Source organism: Tenrec ecaudatus, chromosome 9 (assembly GCF_050624435.1).
Source record: "Tenrec ecaudatus isolate mTenEca1 chromosome 9, mTenEca1.hap1, whole genome shotgun sequence".
NCBI classification, from domain to species: Eukaryota; Metazoa; Chordata; class Mammalia; order Afrosoricida; family Tenrecidae; genus Tenrec; species Tenrec ecaudatus.
Genome location: NC_134538.1, coordinates 108,268,398 through 108,293,239, shown reverse-complemented (window position 1 = coordinate 108,293,239; position 24,842 = coordinate 108,268,398). Strand labels below are relative to the sequence as shown.

Genomic DNA, 24,842 nt, shown 5'->3' with positions numbered 1-24,842 from the left:
GATGGTTGGCAGAGTTCATTTTGTTGTGGCTGAAGGACCCATGTCCTTTCCTACTGGTTGTCAGCCAGGAAGAGCACACTGTTTTCCAGAAGTTTGTTTTATGCTAATGATCACTTTCTAGTTGGGGTTGTATTTTGTCATTTGCTAATACATGACAGAAATGATAGGCAGAAACATTTTTGAATGTTTATGGAAAATAGAAATTTCAAAACATTTCTTTAACTACTCCCCCACCCCCAACTACCAGTTAAGAAAATGCTGCAACCCTTCTCTCTGAATGACAGCATCCTGTAGAGACGTTGATTTTGCACAAGTGCATAGCTTGCAGTCAGCCACGCCACAGTTAGATCCATACCTGTTGAGGCTATTAGGCCCAGAAGATATTAATAGAAAGCCCTTTAGGTATGAACATGGACTTGAGACTCTGCCTGAATGTATTCTGTAACAGTTTCTTTTGCTTGAATTGTATAGACTCTGAGAATTGTTAGATTCTCCAATTTTAGTGTCTCTCTTACCCAAAGTCAATGAATGCTTTGCCAAATCGGGAGCACAAAGGAGTGACCATGAAAGGTTTACGTGAGTTATTCCAGTGTGGTTTCACAGACTGTCTAAGGAGTGAGTTCATCCCTTTAACTTTGATTTTGCTCTTGACAGCTTTTTCTTGCTCAGTGGTGTGTTGGAATAACATTTGTCATTTAGGCTTTAAATTTTTTTGCTGTACTTGTGTACAAGAAGTGAAGTTATACTTTATTGGGATTTGCGTTACATATTGCAGATTACAAAAAGACATCGTTTTCTTCCTGAGAAAGCCCAGTTTACTTAGCTGGCTCCAAGAGCTTGAGCAAAAGGGAAGGTAGAGTTAAAAAGAGGAACGAGATGTGTTTCTGTGGGGTTTATTCTTCCTGGTGTGGACTTTGAAAGGTAGGGTTGGAGTCCAAACTTGGCCATCATTGTGTCATTATCTATAAATAAATCCTGCTTACATTAGCATTTTGTTTTTTAAATTAAAATTTCCTTTAGAAAATAAAGCTGAAAATGCTAGGGACAGGGGAACAACAAGTGATCTAAATCGGTGGTGAGGAGGGTGTAAGAGGCCTGGTAGGGCGTGACCAAGGGTAATATAACTGAGAGGAATTATTGAAACCCTAATGAAGGCTGAGCATGATAGTGAGACAAGAGGAAAGTAAAAGGAAATAGAGGAAAGAGCTAGGAGGTAAAGGGAATTTTATAGAGGTATAAATAAAGGCATGTACATATATATATATATATGTATATATATTTATATATGTGGAAATAGATCTATGTGCATATATGTATAGATTTAGTATTAAGGTAGCAGATGGACATTGGGCTTCCACCCAAGTTACTCTCTCAATTCAAGAATATTTTGTTGTATTAAACTTGGCATTCCATGATGCTCACCTTCCCATCACAATCGCTGAAGACAAAGTGGGTGAATAAGCAAATGTGGTGACGAAAGCTGGTGGTGCCCGGCTATCAATAGATATAGTGTCTGGGGTCTTAAAGGCTTGAAGGTAAACAAATGGCCCTCTAGCTCAGAAGCACCAAAGCCCACATGGAAGAAACACACCAGCCTGTGCGATCACGAGGTGTTGAAGGGATCAGGTATCAGGCATCATCAGAACAAAAAATAATATCATTGTAAATGGGTGTGTGTGTGTGGAGTGGAGACCCAAAGCCCATCTGTAGGCATTGGACATCTCCTTACAGAAGGCAAGAGATGAGCCAATCAGGGTGCGATGTAGCAACGATGAAACATACATCTTTCCTCTAGTTCCTAAATGCTACCCCTCAACCCCCCACTATCATGAGCCAAATTCTACCTTACAAATCTGGCTAGACTAGAGGATGTACACTGGTACAGATAGAACTAGAAACACAGGGAATCTAGGGCGAATGATCCCTTCAGGACCCGTGGTGTGAGTGGTGATACCGGGAGGGTGCAGGGATGGTGGGTGGAAAGGGGGAACCGATTACAAGGATCTGTATATAACCTCCTCCCTGGGGGATGGACAACAGAAAATGGGTGAAGGGAGATGTCTGGCAGTGTAAGATATGACAAAATAATAATTTATAAATTATGAAGGGTTCAAGAGGGAGGGGGAGCGAGGACGGAGGGCAAAAATGAGGACCCAGGGGCTTAAGTGGAGAGCAAATGTTTTAAGAATGATGAGGGCAATGAATGTACAAATGAGCTTTGCACAATTGTTGTATGTATGGATTGGTTGATAGAGTTGTAGGAGCCCCTAATAAAATGATTTAAAAAAAAAAGAAAGAAGGATGAAAATGTCAAAAACTGAAACAACTTTAAAATGGGTCAAAATGCAGATCCAGCGATAAGTCGCTATTTTATCTCACACCCACCTGCCATAATTGACTCTTTAATGTTCCCTGTCTGATAGCAAGGCTGCTTGCGTCCCTGGACTGTGCTCCGAGGCGACTCTCTGGAGCCTCAATCCATGGGGGAGCCTGCAAGTGATTGTGGGCGTTTAGTGTTACCCATCACCGTCTGCAAACCAGGCGTTCAGTTTAAACTCTGATACCGTTCTCTCCTTAGGATTTGGCTTTTGCTATTCAGTCCTTGGATCACAGAGAGGATGGCGGGTTTCTTCCATGGGGACTTATCGACACCTCCTTTAGGTGGCTGCTTGTTTAAAGACAAACCTTTGAAGACCCCAGACTCTATGCTTTCTGACTGCTGGACATCATCTGGTTTGTTGAGCACACTTGGCTGTAGTACCCATATCTTCAGTGAGTTGGGCCATATCAGAAGAACTAATTGTTCTTAGATTGGGGCTAGACACTCAAAAATCATTCATTTATCTATGGCTTACATATGTCCTTGGTTTACTTTAGAGATACTATTATGATTTTATGAGGAAGAATCACATGCCTGTGAATCTGTTCGTAGTGCCATTAATTTAACCAGCGGTGTAGAATTTAAACAGTGTTGAGAAAAGGAATTTATACATATACAGGCCAGCTTTTCAGACCACGATACATAGATTGCTGACTTGTTCAGATTAAACACTTATGTGACTGGACATTGTTTAGGCAAACAGTGGAGGTTTAAGGTAAACTTTCCATAACACAGAAGCAGAACCATTCCTACCAGATAAATACATGGCATAAAAAGCAAAGAGAATATTGAAGTAGTGAATATATGGTAGTCCTGGGCCAACATTCATTGGACATCCTCAAAGCAAGTGATCCGAACCAGATTCTAATGACCACAAATGCTACAACCTTGGGAGAGCAGTCACCTGCTTCTTCTCACACTAGGCTGTTTCAGACTTAAGTCCGAGGGGAGCGTCGGTTCCTTAAATCTGCTACAGGTGAGTTTAAGGTAAAGGCCAGTTCACTTGGTGGGGTTTCCACATTGAGTCCTTCTGGTGTGGCCTATGAAGGATGTTTGTGTGCCTCAAAAGGACAGCGTCTAAAGTTCAGGAGTCTGTAGCACATGGTCTGGGTCATCACGAGCTGGATAGAAACTAGGTCAAATGTGTCCAATCGGGAACAAACTACCTGCCGTATTCTCCCTGTGGATTTTCTAACAAAGAAAAGTATTAATTTTATTTTGTTGTTCGGAGTATACAAGGCAAAACAGACACCAACTCAATCGTTTCTACGTGGACAGTTCAGTGACATCAATTACGTTTTCTGAGTTGTGTGGCCACTATTATCCTCTCCTTTTAAACAGTTCCTCCCCCATTAATGTAAGTGCATGGTTCTCAAGTATCGTATTAGCGGTATTTATCTTAATACCTAATAGTCTTCTCCTCTAGGATTAGATTTTAGCATTGCAGAACTCTGAAATTGCTATATATTGTTTAATACATAGTTACCTTGAACTTGAAGGTTACTAGATGTACTCTATTTATTACCCACTTAAAAGATTATTTGATTGATTTTTTAATACTTTAAGCTGTCTATTTAAAGGCAGGGAATATATGTGTGTGCAGTTATAGAGAGATAGCTATCTGAAACACAGTATCAGTGATCATATTATGCATTGTTATAATCCTGGCATTTTGTTGTTGTTGTTGGATTGAAGTGTCTGGACTTTTATAAATCAAAGATCAGGCTGTTATTAAAGTTTTTTTTAAAACTTGTATTGGGGCTTTTACATCTCTTATCACCGTCCATACATTCATCCAGTGTGTCAAGCACATTTGTACATATGCCGCCATCATCATTTGCAAATATTCTCTTCCCACTTGAGCCCCTGTTTTTATGTGAAGGTTTATTGTTGTGTTAAGGAAAGAAAAGTACCTGGTAACATGAAAATCGAGGCATAAAGGTGATGCAGCATGTAGCAGTGGGTTTAGTTAGACAGGGATAGAACTTGAGCTCTGGCCTTCCTGCAGAGTCTCAGGCCTAGCATTACAGTTGCAGACGTCATAGAGAGTGCTTTGACTGGACGTTGATAATAACTTAAAATGGTTTTCCCAGTGAACCTACAAAGATAGCTTTCAGGGAATGACCTCACACAAAGACATGAACTATAGTCAATGTGCGAAATTCCTAATTTAACTCCTATCTTAATTCCCTCTCAAAAACAAGAACAAAGACAAAAAATGGGGAAACCACAACTCCCCAGCAATCTCTGTCTAACCCACAGCCTGTTTGTAGTATCAACTGCACCTTGATCTTGCGCTCATAGGTGAGCGTAGCCTGCAGCTCTATGTGAGAAAGGAAAGTGGGTCCACCTTGATTCTGCCGTAGATAGGCTGCCTTTGTGTCAGGCAGCCATAGTTTGTGTGTTTGTCTGGTTTTCACTTTTAAAGTGTCTGTTTATATTGAAGGTAGGGATCTGTTGGAAGTGTTTTTGTAAATATTTTACCTATGGTTAATTGTTATTATTGAGTTTTGAGAATACTTTAGAGCCTTGATTTGCAAATATTTGATTTTTTGTTATATTTTAAAAGATTAAAACTTATTAATTTTGAGAAATACAATTTATACATTTGTTCTTCCATTCATTGTGCTTTGGCTGTTCTAAGTATATTAGCCTATCCCAAAATTTTAAAGTTTTTTTGGTAGAGATTTTAATGTAAGTATTTAGACGTAGGTTCATTTTACTCAGTTTCTCATATGCTGTGAAGCATGAAAGTAGCTACACTATTTTAAGTGGAAATCTGCAAAATTTCCAGCATCAATTGTTGAAAAGACAGTTCATTTTTTCACTGAATCACTTTTACAATTTTGGTGAAAATCAGTTGCCTGTATATGTCTCAGTGTTCTCTGTTTCTGAGCTCGATCCTCTTACATTGATCTCTGTGTGTCTAGAACAAACTGTGCTTGGTGTAGTCCATTACACTTTGGTTGTGACTGCAAGGTTAGCAGTTTGAAACCATCAGCTGGTCTAAGAAGAAAGATGGGGCTGTCTGCTCCTGGAAAGACTTACAGTCTGGGACACCCCTGGGGGCATTTCTACTCTGCCCTACAGGGTCACTGTGAGTAAAAATTGACTCAGTGGCACTGAGGTTGTCTTTTTGGTGTCAATCTTGAAATCAGTGTAGATTTTCCAACGTTGTTCTAGCCTTCTAATGTTATTTTTGCTAGCACATTTGCATTTCTACACGAATTTTAGAATCACTTTAATTTTTACCCCCCAAATCGAGTGGATTTTTCACCAGGATTGTTTTATACCTATATATATCAATTTTTCTGGAGAATTGCCTTTTTAAAAATATTGAATCTTCTTTATAATGCTTGATGGTCATAGTATATCTCTGTTTGTTTGTGTATTCTTCATTTCTTGCAGTAATCTTGTATAGTATCTTCTGTGATTCAGATTTTGATATTTAAATATTTTGAGACTAGTTAATAGTATTTTTAATGCTTATTATTATTTTAATAATACAATAATATGTGATAACCATAGATGTAAAATTAATAGTGTCTTTAAAATTTCTTATTGCTTTGCTACTAGTATGCATGAATGGAAAATATTTTTACATATTGAGCTACTTACAGTCTAGGAAAATTAACTTTCTAATTCTAGTAGTAATTTTACTAAATTGAACTGCACTTTCTAAATAAACAACCACATCTTTTATAAATATAATAAGTTGTATTCTTTCCTTTCCAATATGGATACCTTCCGCCCCCGCCTCTCCACTACCTTAATGCATAGTTTGGAATTTGTAATCAATGTTGAATCAAAGTGGTGGGAGTGGATATCTTTGACTTTATCTTATCATTAAGTTTAACATCGGCTGTGGGTTTTGGGTTTTGTTGTTGTTTTTTTGGTAGCTGAGTGTGGTAATGTTCTATTCTGTGTTGAGACTTTTAGGATTAATAAGCACTGGATAACGTCAGGTGCTTCTCATGAGCTTATTGAAATGAACATATGATTATAAAATACATAAATGACCTATTTTTGTATAGTAAATTATCCTAAAATTTAGCATCTTAAGCAACAAGCATTTTTTACTTTCCTAGTTTCTATCAGTTGCACTTGTGGGGCTCTTTTCCTGGGAGCGCTTGACGCAAGGTCCTTTATGAGGCTTTAGTCAATTGCAGGCTGTTCACTGGTAGTTGGCAGGCGTCAGTCTTCCTGTACTTAGCTTCTCCATAGGCCTGCCTTGTGACATGTCATTAGCTCAGGCTGCTGATCTCAGACAGAGAGTAAAGGGAGAAAGCACTGATAGAAAACCCACACTGTTTGTCATACTTTCTCAGAAGTCTTGTCTCATGACTTCTGACATAACCTACTTATTAAAAGAACATTGAAAGACCCAGTCAGAGAGGATGGAATAAGGGCACGCATACTGGAGGGCTCACGAGGGACCCCTTAGAGACGGCCTGCTCTCCTCTGTTTAATAGTGGACTCGGCATGGTCAGAATTGAGCTAACCTTGCACTCCAGGATACACACTACTTTGTCACAATCATTTTCCTTTTTCTGTATCACTGGACTCATTTTCTGAAAACACGTCCAAGATTTTGCATCTGTGCAAATGACTGAACTTGAATGGTATGTTTTCAAGTAATGCTTTTGTCTAGTGTTGGTGTAGGAATGATGTTGGCCTCATGGAATGAATTGGGAAATATTCCCTCTTCTTCAATTTTTTGGAAGCGTATTTGTAGAATTGGATTTATTTCTTCCTTAAATGCTTGGTTCGATTCACCAGTGATGCCATCTGGTCCTGGCATTTTTTTTGTGATAAAATTATTAATTGTGAATTCAGTTGCTTTAATAGATATAGGTCTATTCACAATATCTCTTCTGAGTAGACTGATACTTTTTGTCTTTTAAGCAATTGTTTCATCTAAATTTTTGAATTTCTATCATAAAGTTATATAGCATCTGTAGCATCTAGTGATTGACAGCATGTTTCTTCTTTTCTTCTTCATTAATCTGGTTGTAATATATCACTTCTTTTTATTTTTGCTGAGTGTCAGCTTTTATTTTTTATTGTTTTCTCTTTTCATTGATTTGTATTCATATGTAGAATTTCCATTAATTGCTTACTTTGGGTTATATTTGCTCCTTCCCCGCTAATTATATTTAAGTGAAAGCTGAAATTATTGGTTTGAAATGTTTCTTTCTCTCCTTACTATATGAATAGTACTATATATTATGATAGCTAAAGTAGTGTGTTTGCTGCATTGCCCACATATTGATATTTTGTGTTGTTATTTTCATTCAGTTCAGGATACTTTCAATTTTTTATTTTATGATTATAGTTTCCAATATTTGCTACCATCTTTATTTTGATAAAGTCACACCTCCCTCCTAATATTCACTGTATTACTGGTTTTAAGCTATTGGATTACAATATGCCTGCATGTGTACTCTTCATCCTTATTGTACTTAAGGTTTGTTGTCTTCCTGGGTTCTTGTGCTGATTTTATTGCCTCAGTGAGGTGGCTGATCACTTTTCTGATTTCCTTCTCATACTTAAGGAGACCATATCAACTCTCAAGAATATTGAATGCATCGAATCTATTTCTAGTAAATTGCTGGATTTTATCTTGAGTATAGATGACTCTGTCTTAGTCTCTTCAAAAAATTTTGAGCAGTTTCATGATGTGTTCAAAGTATGATAATATTCTTGTTGTTTGGCGTAATGAGAATTCAATCCAGGCTTAATAGCTGGAAACAAACTCAAGTCAATTTGGTGAATGATAGATAGTTAATTAAAACATTTTACTACTTAAATAACTACAAACAGCTTAAGTACTTTTGTATCTTAGTGTTATTTAGAAAATATATTATTAAATCGTAAGTTGTTTCTTATATAGTTCAGTCAATACAGAGGTATATCAAAATGATTACAGTTTTACCTGCTCTCTGGTCAATTCCGCAGGCCCATGAGTGTTTGATGTTAGCAGTCATGAGCTTCCACCTATACCTTTTCCTGTGTTCATATAATACATATATGTCTCCATCTGTGCTTGTATTTGCATCTGTAGATCCCTGATGACACTGTGAGATAGGGATTGGACAGCTAACCAAAAGATTAGTGGTTAGGAAGAGGGTGGGGGCGGGCAAAAAGAAAAAAAGAAAAAAAAAATTGGTGCCTCAACCCTATCAGCTGCTTTGAGAGAGGCAGCTGTCTGCTTCTGTAAAGATTTGGAGCCTCAACAACCCTACTTAGAGTCACTCTGAGTTAGAATCCACTCGCTGTCAGTGGATAGCCACATACCCTGATTCATTTACTCCCTCACACATACTACATGGAATCATCTTATATGTATTACACGGAAACGTAATATTTTTACTATAACATACGGGCTTTTCTTAACCATGGTTTGTATTGTTTTGTTAGCATAGGTTCAGACTCAGGGACATGTGTGCGGAGTAGAACTGTGTAGGATTTCCAAGGTTAACTTTTGGGAATCAGACCACAGGCTGTATTCTGAGCCTCCTCATAGTGGGTTTAAGCCATTAACCTTTTGGCTAGTTGTTGGGGACATAACTGTTGGTAATACCCAGCCCACTCCTTGAAAGCATGTAGAAGGGTGGAAACTGCACACGAAGGGAAAGAAAACAGTGACAGCAGTTTCTTTTAGCTTTTCTCTAGAGAAGAAAATAAAGCGACCTGGCTCTATAGACAAGCTAGAGGCTAGAAAGTTATTTAATAAGGACAATGAAATCTCACAAATATGGGGAGAACAAAAGGACATAATGGAGAAAACGAGGAGGAAGAGACAAGAGACCAAGATGAAATAAAGTGAACGGGAAGAGCGAGGCGGATGATGGGCGAGGTCGGGAAGCGTGTGCTGTAATAAGCACGTTTTAAAGGAGAGCCACGCACTATCTGTCTTTTACAATATCATTCCTTTTCGTCTACCATCTTTGAAAATTAAACAAAGCAACGCTACGCTGGTGTAGCTTTTAGAACGTGGGCTTATTTGGGTGTTTTCTGACTTTGAAATTGACACACTATCTGGAATAATACATCAGCAGGTTTACTGATATTAAAGTTCCGATGCAGAGTTCTGAGTTTAATTTTTTTTTATCCTCAGATATGTGTCACAAAGATGTCTACACGGAATTGCCAGGGAATGGACTCAGTGATCAAGCCCCTGGACACAATTCCCGAGGACAAGAAAGTCCGAGTTCAGAGGACACAGAGCACCTTCGATCCTTTTGAGAAGCCAGCTAACCAAGTAAAGAGAGTTCATTCGGAGAACAATGCTTGCATTAATTTCAAGTCATCCTCTGCAGGGAAAGAGTCGCCTAAAGTTCGAAGGCACTCCAGCCCCAGCTCGGTAAGTGCGCCTTCTCTCTAGCCAGGTCAAGAGAGGAATTTGCCACTCATTCCAGAGGCAGGCTGTGCTGGAAGGCAGCAGGTGGCTTTACCAGTGCGTTGCTCCGCATTCTCTCCCAGGTGGTGTAACGTTTTTGGTAGAGAGAGAAAGAGCAAACAACATACAGGCTATTTATTCATAAGCATCCAGAGAGCAAATGGGAAATGATTCAACTTTCTTCTTTTCAGATGTTTTCAGCTAGAGGAATGCATAATTGAAAGTCTTTTGGGATGTCAAACCCTTGCAGAAGTTTTTACTGTGGTTACAGGCAAGAGCGAAAGGTTAGAAAATGAGCAAATTGGTAAAGCATTCCATTTCAGAATGAATGCCAAGATCTTTTCATTTGTCTTATACCAGTGGGTTTTCATGTTATTAAAGAAAATGTTAACTTGTATACATTGAAACATCGTCTTAAGAAAAATCCTTGTTTCATAGTAATGCTATTTTCTAAACGAACGAAATCAAGGCAGTTATTGAGATCTGAACATCAAGGAATTTTGAATATGATTCCTACCCTTTGCTTGTAAAATTTTTAGCTTGAGGTTTATTTTTCCAAGATGTCCTACATTTACTGTGGAAAACTTTATCTCTTGAAATTAGGTACTTTTCTGTTTTAACGTAATATTTACTGTACACACTCAAGTATAAGCCGACCCGAATATCAGCGAATATCAGCTGAGGCACCTAGTTTTAACACAGAAATGGCATTAAAAATGTGCTGAACAACTTGGATTATACATGAGTCTATACGGTAAGTTTTTTTTACATAGATACTTTAAGTTTGAAAGCAGGAGGAGAATGCTCAGAGAGTCTTGATTCTGTTATCTTGCTAAGGACCACATTTACTATTGCACCAATGTTAAATCTCTTAAAAACAGAAAAAGGGCCGAGAAAGTTGAGTACTAGAAAAATGTTGACATTTTAAATTAATCTGCATGACACAGTAATAAGTCTTGTGTCACATGTTATGAATGAAATTAAAATGTATGACATTAATGAAATAATAATTGCTTATTTGTTGTGTTACCCCCAAAGGCCCAGATCACCTTCATGTAGGGTCCATCCAGGTCATAGATATGTCACCAACTTGTAAGAGAAATTTGAGAGTTAAATATTACTTACAATAAGCAGGAGTGGGTGGGGATGGGGGATGGGGTGTCTAGAACAATTAAGCCCTTGCTATACACAGATTATTATTTAATATTTTACTATATAGTAATCATATTATATGCGATTACTTGATATACAAAGATAATTATTTATTTTTGTACTATATAGTAATCGTATTATATGCCTGTCCACCTATATATCACTCACTCACTCACTCACTCACTCACTCACTCACTCACTCACTCACTGCACTTGAGTCAATTCTGACTCATAGCGGCTCTATGGAAGTCCCTATGTGGGTTTCTGAAACCGAATCGCCATGGAAATAGAAAGCCTCATCTTTCTCTCCCACCTATAAATAACATTCAGACATTAGGTTTTCACATACTTCAGTGAGATCTTTAAAAATCTGAAATTCAAATGTAACTTAGCTGTTTTGTATTTTATTTGGCAATTCTGTAAAGTCTATAATCCCTGCTGCGTCATTCATTTTCTTCTTCAAATTGTTCTTTCTTTGACCATTGGGGACTCTTTTAGAATGATGCCTATTTCCTCTTGGATGCCATCATTTTCTTGGCTTGTTGGTCCCACAATATGCTCCTAGTTCAGATTCTATTTTTAACCCCAGGTGCTAGAATTGGCCATTTCTTTAAGGAATTCTGGTTCCTTGCATTGGAGAGTGGTATTTAGAAACCAAGATCTGGGTGTTAATGAGTTTCATTTTAAAAAGTCATATTATATATCATGGTATAAATTATAACAGTAAGATTATGATCTGCATACTTAACTTCTAGTAAGGAATAAAATAAACTCTCCATCAAGGAAAATTGAGATGAGTCTGCCACACGTGATTTGTAGTTTATTAAATAGGTACTTGAACATAGTTTAAAAGCTCAACTGTAGACAATTCTTGGAGGATAGCAGTGGAACAGGGTTTTAAATCCCTTGTACTCCTGTAATCAGAGCAACTAAAACCCGAACCAACAGAGAACATGCACAGCAACTGCAGATAACAACATATTTCCCCGAACCGCACAGGCAGCGTGGGTGGGGACAAGCTCGGACAGTTCCAAGAACGACGTGGTTGAGAACATGGGCAGGAGGAAAGTGGGAGATTGCCAAGGGAATCGTTCCTTCTCCCAGGGCCATAAGCCCCCACATCGCCAGAGGGTGCGCACGAGTGGTGCTCTACGTAAGTATCGTGATGCTGACGGAAAAGTTGGTGGTGCAAACCTGCCGCTGTCTCTTGGGAGAAAGTTGAGGTTGTGTACTCCTTTAGGGATTTGTTGCTTTAGCAACCCGTACAGGGTGGCCGTGAACTCAAGTGGCAGGTGGGTCATGCTGAGAACACCAGCAGCAAACGGGAGACGACGTTGACAGCTCATGTGAGTGGATGAGTGAAAGAAAAATCATAGAAAGGTCTTATCTATTTTAATGGTTAACGGGTCTTTCTTTAGTGTTTCCTCTAAACCACCAAATTACCCTGATAGGATAGTGGTTCTTCCTGGGGCTGCTAACAGCAAGGTCAGCAGTTTGAAACCACCAGCCAGTCCACAGGAGAAAGATGAGGCTTCTACTCCAATAAAGAGTTACAGTCTTGGAAACCCACGCAAGTAATTCTCCTCTATTCTGTCAGGTCACTCTGATTCAGAATAGACTCGACCGTTGTGTGTGTTTGTGTGTGTGTGTGTTTCTTAAGATGCAGCCTTAGGGTGAACAGAGCAATGGTACAGTAGAGTTCTATGTAGGACAGGTTCATCAGGAGTAATGGACAGAGAAGATCCAGGGAGATGTGTGGAGGGAAATGCACGGGATCATCTGAGAGTGTAAGAGATTGCCCTTCCCCACCCACAGACAAGCTTCAGAAGAATCCAAAAGGAAAACCCATTCCAGGAAGCAACAGAAGCTGTTTTGGCTATCCCACTCTCTTACAAAGCTACCCAAGATTTTACATTTACTTAAAAATAAGCAATAGAAAGAACAATAGTTGAATTCCATGTGAAACTGAAGAGAAAGAAAACAGGGAGCAGAATAACCTTTACTGGCAGTGAAAGCTTGTCAGAAGGAGCTGAAGTCACCTTTGTGTTGGCACATGATGATCACCTTGGAAAATTCAAGAGAATCAGTGGAAGTGCAACAGTGAAGCGATGTAATCAAGTAGGAGGTTATAAAATAACATGCAAAGACCAACAGCCTAACGACGAACAAACAAGGATCAGTTTTGAAAACTCATAAATACAGAAAATGACTCAGTATTTAATTTTCTTCATGAAATGTAGCTTGTTGTAACCCAGTGTTGATGAGGGCAATCTTTTCTTTAAGAAGTATCTCCACTAGTAAATCCAAGCAGAGTAATAGATTTAAGAATCAGTATTTTTTAAGCTCTGATAGACCAGTTTGGCGTTGTCTATATCTGCTAACGTCATAAAAAGTGAGACAGTTGTTATTATGACATGATGGAAGCATGAAAATTTTTTTTGAAGTAGTGTTGCCAACAGAATTAAACTTGATTCGGAATAAGCCTCTGTATCACAGGTTATCAAACTTATTTGGCATACCACCTTCTTTTCACACACACAGAAATTGACTCAGCGCCCACCTGGCAATTAAACACTTTTTTCCTACAGCCAATAATCCAGGGTAAAGTGTAGGTAAACCAGTCCCCCTGGATTGGTCCAGCGCCCCCTGGGAGGTGGTATCACTTTCTTTGGGTGATAGTGATGTAGATACTACCAATATGCTGAATTCAAAGAAACACACGGAGAGGACTTTGTATATTGTGTTCTCCATTCCTGCATATGCATTTCTCCCACCTCTATACTTTTTGGCTTGAACATATATACAGATTTACAATCTTATGATGACTTAAATATTTTTATTTTTATGGCTAAGCCAATTAATGTATTATGACTCAATTTCTTTAATTGATCAACTTTTTAATTTCATAAATGTAATTGCCTCCTTTTTTATTTTATTCAAAATTAATATGATTTCAATCAAACATTCAGAACCTAAAGTATCAGAAAAACAAAAACAAAACTTATACAGTCCTCTCAAGCAAGCCAGAATCAGGTTGTGTATTAGTTTGCTTCCCATGCCCGAGAATGCCCTGACAGTTCCCCACGGGACTAATCCAATCTGGACTGGCTGTTTTGTAAGCCTACTCTGGTGTGTCTTCCCTTTTCCATGTCCCTGAGATTGCCCTTTAACTTCTCTTCTGTATCTTACAGTTGTGCCTCTGTTTTTTGTTCTTGGTTTATTTCATTCCATTATAGAAGCATTTTCCCCAACAGTGCCCTACGATGGTAGGAAGTTTGCATGTCAAACTAAGCCTGTATTCAAGTTGGACTGGTCATGTTGCTGTTAGGTTCTGTTGAGTTGGTTCCAACTCATGAGAGAATCCGTGTAAAACAGAAGGAAACATTGTCCAGTCCTGTGCCATCTTCATAATTGTTTTTACGTGTGAACCCATTGGTATAGCCACCGTGTCAATCTCTCTCAGTCTTGGCCTTGCTCTTTTTGTGCTGCACCACTGCTTTACCGTGCTCAATGGCCTTTTCTAAGCACTGGTCTCCCCTCAAAGCATGTCCACAGTACGTAGGATAGAGTCTTGCCATCCTCGCCTCTAAGGAACAATCTGGTTGACTTGCTTGTTCTTTTGACAGTCCATGGTGCTTTCAATCTTCCTCGCCAGCACGGTAGTTCAAAGGCCTGGATTGTGCTGCCATCTTTCGAGGCGGTGAAAGCCTGATTTTCATACGTTAGAGCAGTCTTGTGCAGCACCTTGGTCCAATTCACTGCGTCTTTTCATCTGTGGACTGCTGCTTTCCTGCGCAGTGATTGGGAATCCAAGCAAGATGAAGTCTTTGACAATTTCAACTTTTTCTCCGTTTATCATGATGTTACCTAGTAGTCCAATTGTAAGGATTTTGATCTTCTTGACATTGAGTTGTAGTCCATATTGAAGGCTGAAATCAATAAGTGTTTCAATTCCTCACTTTCAGCAAGCAAGGTTGTGCCATGTGCACATTGCAGCTGGTTAATCCGTCTCCAATTCAAGCATTTCTTTGTTTATCACAATGTGGCTTGTGGGCTCATTTGTGAGGCCTTTCCCCCCGATGTTGAGATGTAATCCATACCGGTGTTGACCAGTAAGTACTTCAAATCCTGTTTTCTGTCAGCAAGCAAGGATGTGTCAACAGCGTATCACAGGTTAACGAACCTTCCTCCAATCCTGATTCTCTGTTCCTCTCTATAAATCATGTAACTACCACAGTGACCCTGACCCTCCATGGGGCTTCTGATACCTACATATTTACTAGAGCAGACAGCATCATTGTTCTTATTTGGAGTAGTGATGGGGCTTGAGCTGCTGACCTCTGTGGCAGCCAAATGCCTAACTAAGTCATAGAGCCTTTTTCTTGGTTCTCAGTTAGTCTTTTGAATATGGAAGCTAATTTCTTCCAGTTTTAAAAAAATGTTATTTTATCTATATTAATTTGTATTTTGGTTTATTTCTTTGTTTGATGTTTTGTTTGGAAACTTTAATTATGTAGACACTGTCTCTCCTGGCGTAATTATTTAACTTACTTATTTTTCCCTTTTATGTATTTTTGCTTATGAGTATTTTTATTGAATTTGAATTTTTTAATACGTCAGTTGAATTTCAAGTTGATTCATTATATATTTTATTTTCAAGAGCCCTATTTCTTTGAATGTTTTCTTTAAAAAAGTATTCCTATTTTTTTCCATGAAAATAATTTATTTACTTACTTGTTTCTGAGTGTGTTAGTCTGGGTAGACTAGATAAACAAATTCATAAAAATACATATGTGTATAATAAAGAGGTTTATATAGAGAGCAATAGAATATTGAGAAAACATCCCAGCTCAGTCCAGGTCAAGTCCATAATTACGATATTAGTCCATATGTCCTATACCAATCTATAAAGTCCTCTTCAGACTCAGGAAACACATGTAATGACGCCAAATGTAGGAAGATCACAGGCCAGTGAGTTGGAAGTCTTGTGGATCCAATGGCATTGTAAGCATCTCAGTGCTGGCAGGAGTTTCCACACAGTTCCTTCAGCTCTGAAACTAACTGCCTCAGTGTAGCTTCATGTGGCTTCTCCTCAGAATTTTCTCAGGGAATGAGAAGAGAGAGTGTCTTCCGCTTCCAAGGAGGAAATATAGGAGTTCCCAGAATTCTCAGGAGAAGGCCATGCCCTCACAGAGGCCTCATTGCCTATGACCCGATTGACAGACTAGACTCCACCCCTTCACTCAATCCTCAAATTGACACCAGATTATGTAACTACCATACCAAGAATAGTAAATGTAGTTTGAGGAATTTTAGTTTTTTTAAAAAACACTTTTGTGAGGCAGGTGGGAATTCTCTGGACTCTGAGGTTCTTTTGGGTTCTGTATTCTGTGCTGATTGGTTTGGTCTCTGCATAGCTGGTGGAGGTGTTTGGAGTGGCTGTACCTGTTGAGGAGAACTGTCAGCTCACTTTGTGTGCTGAGTACTCCATCAGAAAGCTGCCGGAGTCTGAGATGCTCACCTGCCTGGCACGATCGCTGATGACAATGGGTGCACAGGCAAATGTGGTAAAGAAAGATGATGGTGCCCAGCTACCAAAAGCTATAGCACCTGAACTCTTAAAGACCTGAAGATAAACAAGCAGCCATCTAGCTGAGAGACAACAAAACCTACATGGAAGAAGCACACCGGACTGTCCCGACTAGAGCACTGAGAACAAAGTGGGTGCATAAGCAAAAGTTGTGAACAAAGCTGATGGTGCCCGGCTATCAAATGATGTAGCATCAGGGGTCTTAAAGGCTTGAAGACAATCAGGCAGCCATCTAGCTAAGAAACAACAAAGCCCACAAGGAAGAAGCACACCAGCTTACCCCAATGTGAATGCTGAAGACAAAGCGGGTGCATGGGTAAGTGTGGTGAAGAAAGCTGATGGTGCCCAGTTGTCAAAATATATCGAATCTGGGGCCCCATAGGCTGGAAGATAAACAAGGAGCCATCTACTTAAAAACAACAAAGCCCACATGGAAAATGCACACCAGCCTGTGAGATGACAAGGCATTGAAGGGATCAGGTATCAGGCATCAAAGACAAAAAAAAAATCATAGCATTGTGAATGAGAGGGAGTGCAGAGTAGGGACTCAGGGCCCATCTGGGGGAAATTGGACATCCCCTTGCAGAAGGGCTGTGGGGAAGTGATGAACCAGTCAGAGTGCAGTGTAGCAACGATGAAACATACAATTTTCCTCTAATTCTTGAATGCTTCCTCCCCCCACTATCATGATCCCAATTCTATGTTACATAACCAGCTGGACTGGGAGATGTACACTGGCACGGATAGGAACTAGAAATACGGCGAATCCAGGACAGATGAGCCCCTCAGGAACAGTGGTGAGAGTGGCGATATCGGGAAGATGGAGGGAGGGTGAGGGAGAAAGGGGAAACAGATGACAAGGTCTACATGTAACCTCCTCCCTGGAGGACGGACAGTGGAAAACTGGGTGAGAAAGACGTCGATGGTGTAAGATATGATAAAATAATAATTATTTATAAATTATCAAGGGTTTAGGGGAAGAGGGGAGTGGGGAGGGAGGGGAAAATGAACTAATACCAAGGGCTCAGGTAGAAAGCAGGTGTTTTGAGAATGATGAGGAAAACATATGTACGAATGTGTTGGACACAAATGATGTATGTACAGATTGTGAAAAGAGTTGTATGAGCCTCTAATTAAAAAGAAAGAAAGAAAGAAAGAAAGCTGCCGGAACATTCCCTATGTCTGCAGGGTTTGTAACCTGATGGACTTCCACCCAGGGAACACGAGTGAAAGGATAGTCATTTTATTGCGCTTGAACATTTTAAGAAAATGTTCTGAAATGGATTGGGGTGATGATTGTACACTTCTTTTTGATAAGAGTGAACTATTGCATTGTGTGATATGTGGATTAAGTGCCAATAAAACTGTTTAAAAAAAAGTTTGTGTAGCAGAATGTTTGAGGACTATGTAGGCTGGTTATCACTACTCTAGGAGATGTTCGAGGAGGCGCCGAACGCGTTACTCTTTTCTGTGCAGACTTTCTGTGGATTTGTTTTCATGCAGTAAGATGACTGGCCCTGATTCCCACTGTGCCTGCAGCTTTTCCTGCGCCGCTGTGCTTCCTTTCTTCACAGATGGCAGTGAGTGAGTGTGAGTGTGTGTGTGTGTGAGTGTGTGTGTGAGTGTGAGTGTGTGTGAGTGTGTGTGAGTGTGTGAGAGTGTGTGTGAGTGTGTGTGAGTGTGTGTGAGTGTGAGTGTGTGTGTGAGTGTGTGTGTGAGTGTGAGTGTGTATGTGAGTGTGTGTGTGTGAGTGTGAGTGTGTGTGAGTGAGTGTGAATGTGTGTGAGTGTGTGTATGTGTGTGTGAGTGAGTGTGTGAGTGTGTGTGAGTGTGTGAGTGTGAGTGAGTGTGTGTGTGAGTGTGTGTGAGAGTGTGTGTGTGAGTGTGTGTGTGAGTGTGTGTGAGTGTGTGTGTGAGTGTGAGTGTGTGTGAGTGTGAGTGTGTGTGAGTGTGTGTGTGAGTGTGTGTGTGAGTGTGTGTGTGTGTGTGTGTGTGTGTGTGTGTGTGCGTGCGCTGAGAGGTGCTGGGTACTGTTGGAGAGAGAGAACACCTACCTAGCTGGTAAAGTCTGAGGGAAAAGCACTAGAATCTCAGTTGCTCCTCAAACATTCTTATACTTAGTGCAGCCCCGTGCTTTGCTTCCTGCTGAGGGTTTCTGGGATTCTGAACTGGGAATTCACTCATTTCACATTAACGTGCCCCTTCGATCAGTTACTGTTCAAGCTTTCTTCACTTGGCCTTGTCAGTGACCTCTCACCTTTTTGTTATATTGCCACCTGCTTGATTTTTTTATATTGAAAATGCAATTAAAATATAGTTTGCTTTTAATTTTAATGATTTTATTGACAAATATTTCATACACCATATAATTTAATTGTTTGGATATTTTTAAAGAGTTGTGCAATTATTGCTTTAATCAGTTTTAGAACAATTCTTCATTCTCCTATTCATGATGATTAGCTATCTCCCCATTTCCCCAGACCTCTCCTGCAATGACTAAGAAATTATCAATCCCGTGTCTTTCTCTAAAAATGTACTTATCTTGGGATATATATACTCCAAAAGATCCCCCAACAACAAGTAAAACCTCATTTGAAAAAAAAACGAAACAAGCCAGAAGATAATAAAAACCAGAACAAATTTAAAATGGGACAACTCAAGAACAAATGTTGGTTTAAGGTGTTAAACTGACCCAACTACACCTGCATTAGTTGTCTTTCCCGCGCCCTCTGTCCGATAAGAGGACGTTCACATCCTCGGTCCGTGACCAGAGGGGGTTTCCCAGATGTGAGGCTTTCACTGTTGTCAGTAGCCTTCTGCAAACCATTTGCTCAGAGTTTAAGTTCTGATACACTTTTCTTCTCAGCTTAACTTTGTCATTCACAGTGCTTGGCCCACATAGGCTAGTGTGCGTCTACCATGAGAACTCTTGAGAGCTCACTCAGATGCCCGTTTGTTTTAAGGACCCCAGATGCCCTTCTTTCTGATTGCCTGGCACCATCTGATTTCTTCACTGTGCTTTGCTGTAGCACCCAGGTCTTCCCATCTTCAGAATTTTGGTTGTGTCTGTCTGCAATCATTTCCTCTCTTATTCTGTTTGTCCATGCAGATTATAACTTTACTGTGATTTTTCCATGTACTAGTGAGGGAAAGAAATACAGCTCTCAAATCACCCTGTTTAATTGGAAACCTCTGTCTGTCTTCTATTCGTGGGTAAGTAAAAAAGCATCGCCACTAGCAGTATCATTCATTGAATGTGCTGATTTTTCCCCAAATCAAACATGATTAAACTTGTCTCTCTCATCACCGGCAAGGCTGCAGACACATTGTCTCAGTAATACAATTGGATCTTCTCATTAGACGGCGCCTTCCTTTAAAAAGCCCATGTGACTTTTGCCTCAATAAAACTGTTAACATTAATAATGCTAGTAATAATAAAGTCCAATCAAACAGGGGCTTCCAAGGGGATTTGTTGAGGGTAAGTTACATTCAAGACCGAGAGGTCAGCCGGAAGTGTTTTGGGATTCCAAAGTGTCATCTGCATAGATTACCTTGAAGGACACAGGGCCATCTGGGGGGCTTCTGATGAAGGAGCTTTGGGAAAACGGCATTGGTGATTAAAAACCCCTGGAAACTGTACTGTAATTTTGTTTTTCAGCCTCAAGAGTGCTCCTCAGTCTCCTGGGATAGTAAGGGCTACCCGGAGAGAATTTCACTGGGAAGCCTTACCTACCCATCTCCCACCCTTACCTACCCATCTCCCACCTTTACCTACCATCTCCCACCCTTACCTACCCATCTCCCACTCTTACCTACCCATCTCCCACCCTTACCTACCCATCTCCCACCCTGGATCTTTCCCCTCCAGACTTCTTTTTGTTCCCTAAACTCAAAGAGTATTAAAAAAGAACATGATTCGAGCCCATCAAGCATGCCAAAATGCAGTTTTGATGCGGTGTAAATCAGAGTGCAGAATTCTCCAGGGACCGGTTAGAGAGATGAAACTACCACCTTCAGAAGCGTAGAGACCTGGATGGGGGATCTGTTAACAGTAGCTTCACCTTTTGGTATTTTCATTTAATAAAGGTTTCTATGATTTTGTATCAATACTCTCCCCCCTTAACCTAATAGTGATAACCTCCATTAGAGCCTCTTTCCCGAGTTTCATATTATTTTTACCTTTTCCTGTTCTGCTGGTATGTCTTTCTTATATAAACATGGCATTTATATTTGTGTGGAAATTACTTGCTTTTTTCCAATTTTAGGAAAAGTTTTGCTTCTTTGATATGCCCTGGATAGATGTCCTTGCTTTTTCCTTAACAAGCTGGAAATGGTTTATTTTTCTGCTTTATCAAAGTGCTGTGGTATTCTTCTTTTTTATTCTGAGTTCTTTCTGCCTATTACTGCAACCATTATATATATATATATATATATATATATTTAAAATTTATGGTCAGTTTATTCCGTTCAGTGGTAAAAGTTATTAGAAGGATACTCTCCTAAACCTGATTTTTTTTTCTTTGAAAAACAAATGAACAAACAAAAAACACCCCCACCCCCACCCCCCAAGGAAAATCAAAGTCCTCTCAGCATCGCCCAGAGACTGGCGGTCACACCTGTGCAGAGGGGCCAGGCCATTGGTCAGTGGAGTCGCCCTCTAGGACAGCCCATCTTCCCTTCCTGGAACAAAGCCTGACCCACTTCCACGTGCTTCCCAGCACCCTCAACCACTGGGCATCAGGGGCGAAGTTATCATCTGTCTCAAACAGTGTTTCCCATTACTTCACTTTTCCCTTTGTGTTCCTCTTCTTTCATTCGTTTAAGTTTCCAAGCGGTCTGCATCAAACTTGACCTTCCAACTCAAGAAATTCTCATTGGCAACGAGAGAGCCATGAAACAGTTGCTGTCCAGCTTCCTCTGCTGCTTTCCTTTCTGTGTCTTCCTATCTCCTAGTTTGGGCTCGACCTACTATTGCATTTAATTTATTTGCACAGCTGATACTAAAGATCATTTTTTTAAAGATCATTTTCATACCAAGATTTTCTTCTGCCTGTAATGCCAATAATTTTTAAGTATACGAAACAGCATTGTGTGCTAGCTTTTCCTGGGAGCACATTCCATACAGGGGCCGCAGCATCTAGTCACTGTCACTGTACACAAACGGGTGTTTCATGGCAGTTGGGTTATTTCCCAGCCTTAGAGGTCGCCAACATGGTGAGACTGGAGGGAGGTCAGTCAGTCAGGGTGGGTGACCCCAGAGCCTCCACCTCCTTGTGCTGCTCCTTGCCGTCGTCGTCTGTCACCAGGATCCATGCTTTTGAACCTGGATGGCCCCTACGGCCCGGCTGGTATTGTGGCTGTGCCTGGAGAGTCCAGGCTGCTGCTGGCTGGGGGTGCCGCATCCTGGACCCGAGACTTGCTGAGCAACCGCTCCAATCCAGCATGGAAGGTTTATGGTTTTATAATCCTCGAAGGTCCTTAAGGGTGGTGAAAATACTCATAAGTACCTAAAAGGTCCCTTTCCTTAAAGGCCACTTAGATATTATGTCTTTGTTTTATTTTTGTTTAGTCTCAAGTAGTTTATGACTTGTCTGGAATGGTCACCAAGTTGATGGTTACGTTTCATGTTGTGGCCAGAACCGTTGGGAATGGTCTGTCTCCTGCGTTGTACCTGCACTGTGTGTGCTGTGGGCTGCCATTGAGGATAGTGAGCGCCTTGGTTCCCCACCACCTCCTGCTCCTCGTGCTGCTCTTATCAGGCAGAATGTTAAGACTTAATTTTATTTAATTTGGTGTATTTCCAGGGGAAGCCTTTTTTCCGAGATTGTTTTGAGTGCCGACTCTCCTGGTAGCTAACGCCTGATGTACTGGTTAGTACTGTCACCCAGAGAGCAGATCTTTCTTTACATCCCACCGCCATCCCCACCACTTTTAAACTACTTCCCTAAACCCAGCTGTGTTTCTTAAAATCATTTTATTGGGGGCTCGTACATTTTATTGGGGGCTTTGGGCTCACAAGGGAAGGTGTGGGGGTAGAGGTAGTCAATAGGAAGCATGGAAGGAGCTGCTTGAATTGGCTAGGTGCCATTTACACTCAGCCAGACCCATTAATTTATATTTATTTTTTTCCTCTTAAGATTTTATGTGGGTCTTCATAGATAAATTTATATATTTTTTGTGTTACCATCTTTGTGAACACAAGAATGTCTCATTGTGTTTTTGGTACTGAAGTTTATCTGGCATCATTAGAATTTTAAAAATTATTTCATGAGGGGCTTATCCCAATCCATGCGTCCATCCATTGTGTCAAGCACATTTGTACATTTGTTGGCCCCATAATTCTCAAAACATTTGCTTTCTGTGTTCTTTAATATTTATAACTAAGAAGTCTTAAAGGAAAGTGCCTCACCAACTAAATTTAGAGGGAACTTCATTGAGTTGTGCTGTCACAAGTTGAGCTTAAAGGAGATTCTAATATTTTTAGCAGACTATTTGTAGGTTATAATAATAAAAAAAACAACTCATTGTCATTGGGCCAGTTGTGATTCCTAGCAACCCTGGGGTAGAGTACAGGTGGGTTTCCCAGCCTGTAAGCCCATGTGGAAGTAGATGACCTCATTTTTTTCCCACAGAGCCACTGGTGGTTTCCAACTGCTAACCTTACAGTCAGCACCCCAACGTGTGATCCACTTTGCCATCAGGGCTCCCATCAAGGTTCAAATCTTCACATATTTCATAAATCCGTCTAAATTTACTTCTTCCCATCTACCATTTGGGGAAATGCCAAAACATTTTCCAGAGCGGCTGTGCCCTTTTACATCCCATCCTCAGTCAGGTATGAAGATTACCATCAATTTAAAAAGGCTTCAGTATGAAACTAAATATTGACATTCTCATAATCTTCTCATGGCAGCAGAAAAGGAGCACAGAGGTGCCCACGTAGTTTTAAAAAATGCAATTCAAAACCTGTGGCTGGTTCTAACATAGGATTTCAGCAGATAAAAGACTTACACAGAATGAATAGTTTCTTACACATTTTGGTGGGAGTTAGGTCTCCATGGTGGGAAAGACAAAGGCTGTCAAGTCTGATCAGCCTGGTTTGGTTTCTAGTTCTGCTACTAACTCTAAGACCTTAGGAGAATTACCTTATTGCTTCAGTCTTTATATTCTTTATCTTCAATTGAAAATACCAAAACAACCCACCTCATAGGGGTGTTGAGGGCTTGAGTTAGGCAATCGGTGTAAACGGCTAAGCTCAAAGCCTGACATATATACTAAACACTCCATATTAGCTAGCTGTCTTTACTATGATGTGAACAATACAGTAACACCATTGAGGGCCAGGTGTACTCTCGTTTAGGTCAGAGTGACAGCGCTGCTCAGCTGGAAGGTAATCTGCACGTTCTCATTATCTGTGATAATGTTCCCCTCCACTGGTCCAGACAATGGAAGGTTCTTGGTTCCTTTATTCTGTTATTTTTAGTGTATTAACATCTCATTAAATGTCACATCTCTATGCAGTTGGTGTCCGTTAATAATTACTGATCAGCTCTTGTATTTCCAGTTCTCTGCATGCTCTCTGGAGCCTGCAGTCTGCCGAGGGGAGCAGCACGCAGACAGGGCAGCCGTCCCACTAAGCTGCTTTCATCCATCATGCACCTCGACAGCCCCATGCCAAAGATAATGGTTGACTACATCGTAGTTTCATACAGTGACTTTATTTAAATTTGACGATTTAACGAAGTTAAAAAAATGCAAACCAAAGGCCCGAATCTTAATTATCAAAGATAAGACTGCTCATTCTGAAATTTCTCAGCTCATTCACTTGATAGGGAGGATTTATTATTGGCTTCTGAAAGACCTGGTATTTGTATGCATAGTAATTGTAGAGTAGAGCATTTCAGGGTGGTTAAAATTGCAGATGACTTTATAAGACTCTAGCTGTCAATATTAAGATTTTCTCACATATGCAAAGTGTATCATCGGCATGCCTTTTCATAGACCAGAAAACTTCGACCCTCTACTCCAGACATGATAGTGAGTTGTATGCCTTTGATGCTTTCTGTGGAGGCAGAATGATTGATCTGTAAATTACAGTGTCTTTCCATAATGTCTACATATCAGCTTCATTGGGCAAATAACATTGATTGCATCTATCCCCAAATGTGGCAAAATATTAATTTTCTGCCACCTTACTCTTAATAAAATACGCTTTAACCACAGCAGCTACTATATCAGAAGCTATTTAATTAGCTAAATAGACTACTTTGAGCCGTTAGCATTTTCTCTGACATAAATTTTCTTGGAATGCATTTGTA

At 40.1% G+C, this 24,842-nt stretch overlaps 1 protein-coding gene across 2 annotated transcripts in view; it reads left to right on the top strand.

Annotated features, from left to right (window-relative positions):
- Positions 1 to 24,842, top strand: part of CDK14 (cyclin dependent kinase 14) — a 671,591-nt gene that overhangs the window by 177,346 nt on the left and 469,403 nt on the right. For both annotated transcript variants that reach the window (XM_075558444.1, XM_075558445.1), the window contains exon 3: positions 9,501 to 9,746. In XM_075558444.1, coding sequence (XP_075414559.1) covers positions 9,501 to 9,746 — 246 coding nt within the window. The remainder of the gene's footprint in view (positions 1 to 9,500; positions 9,747 to 24,842) is intronic.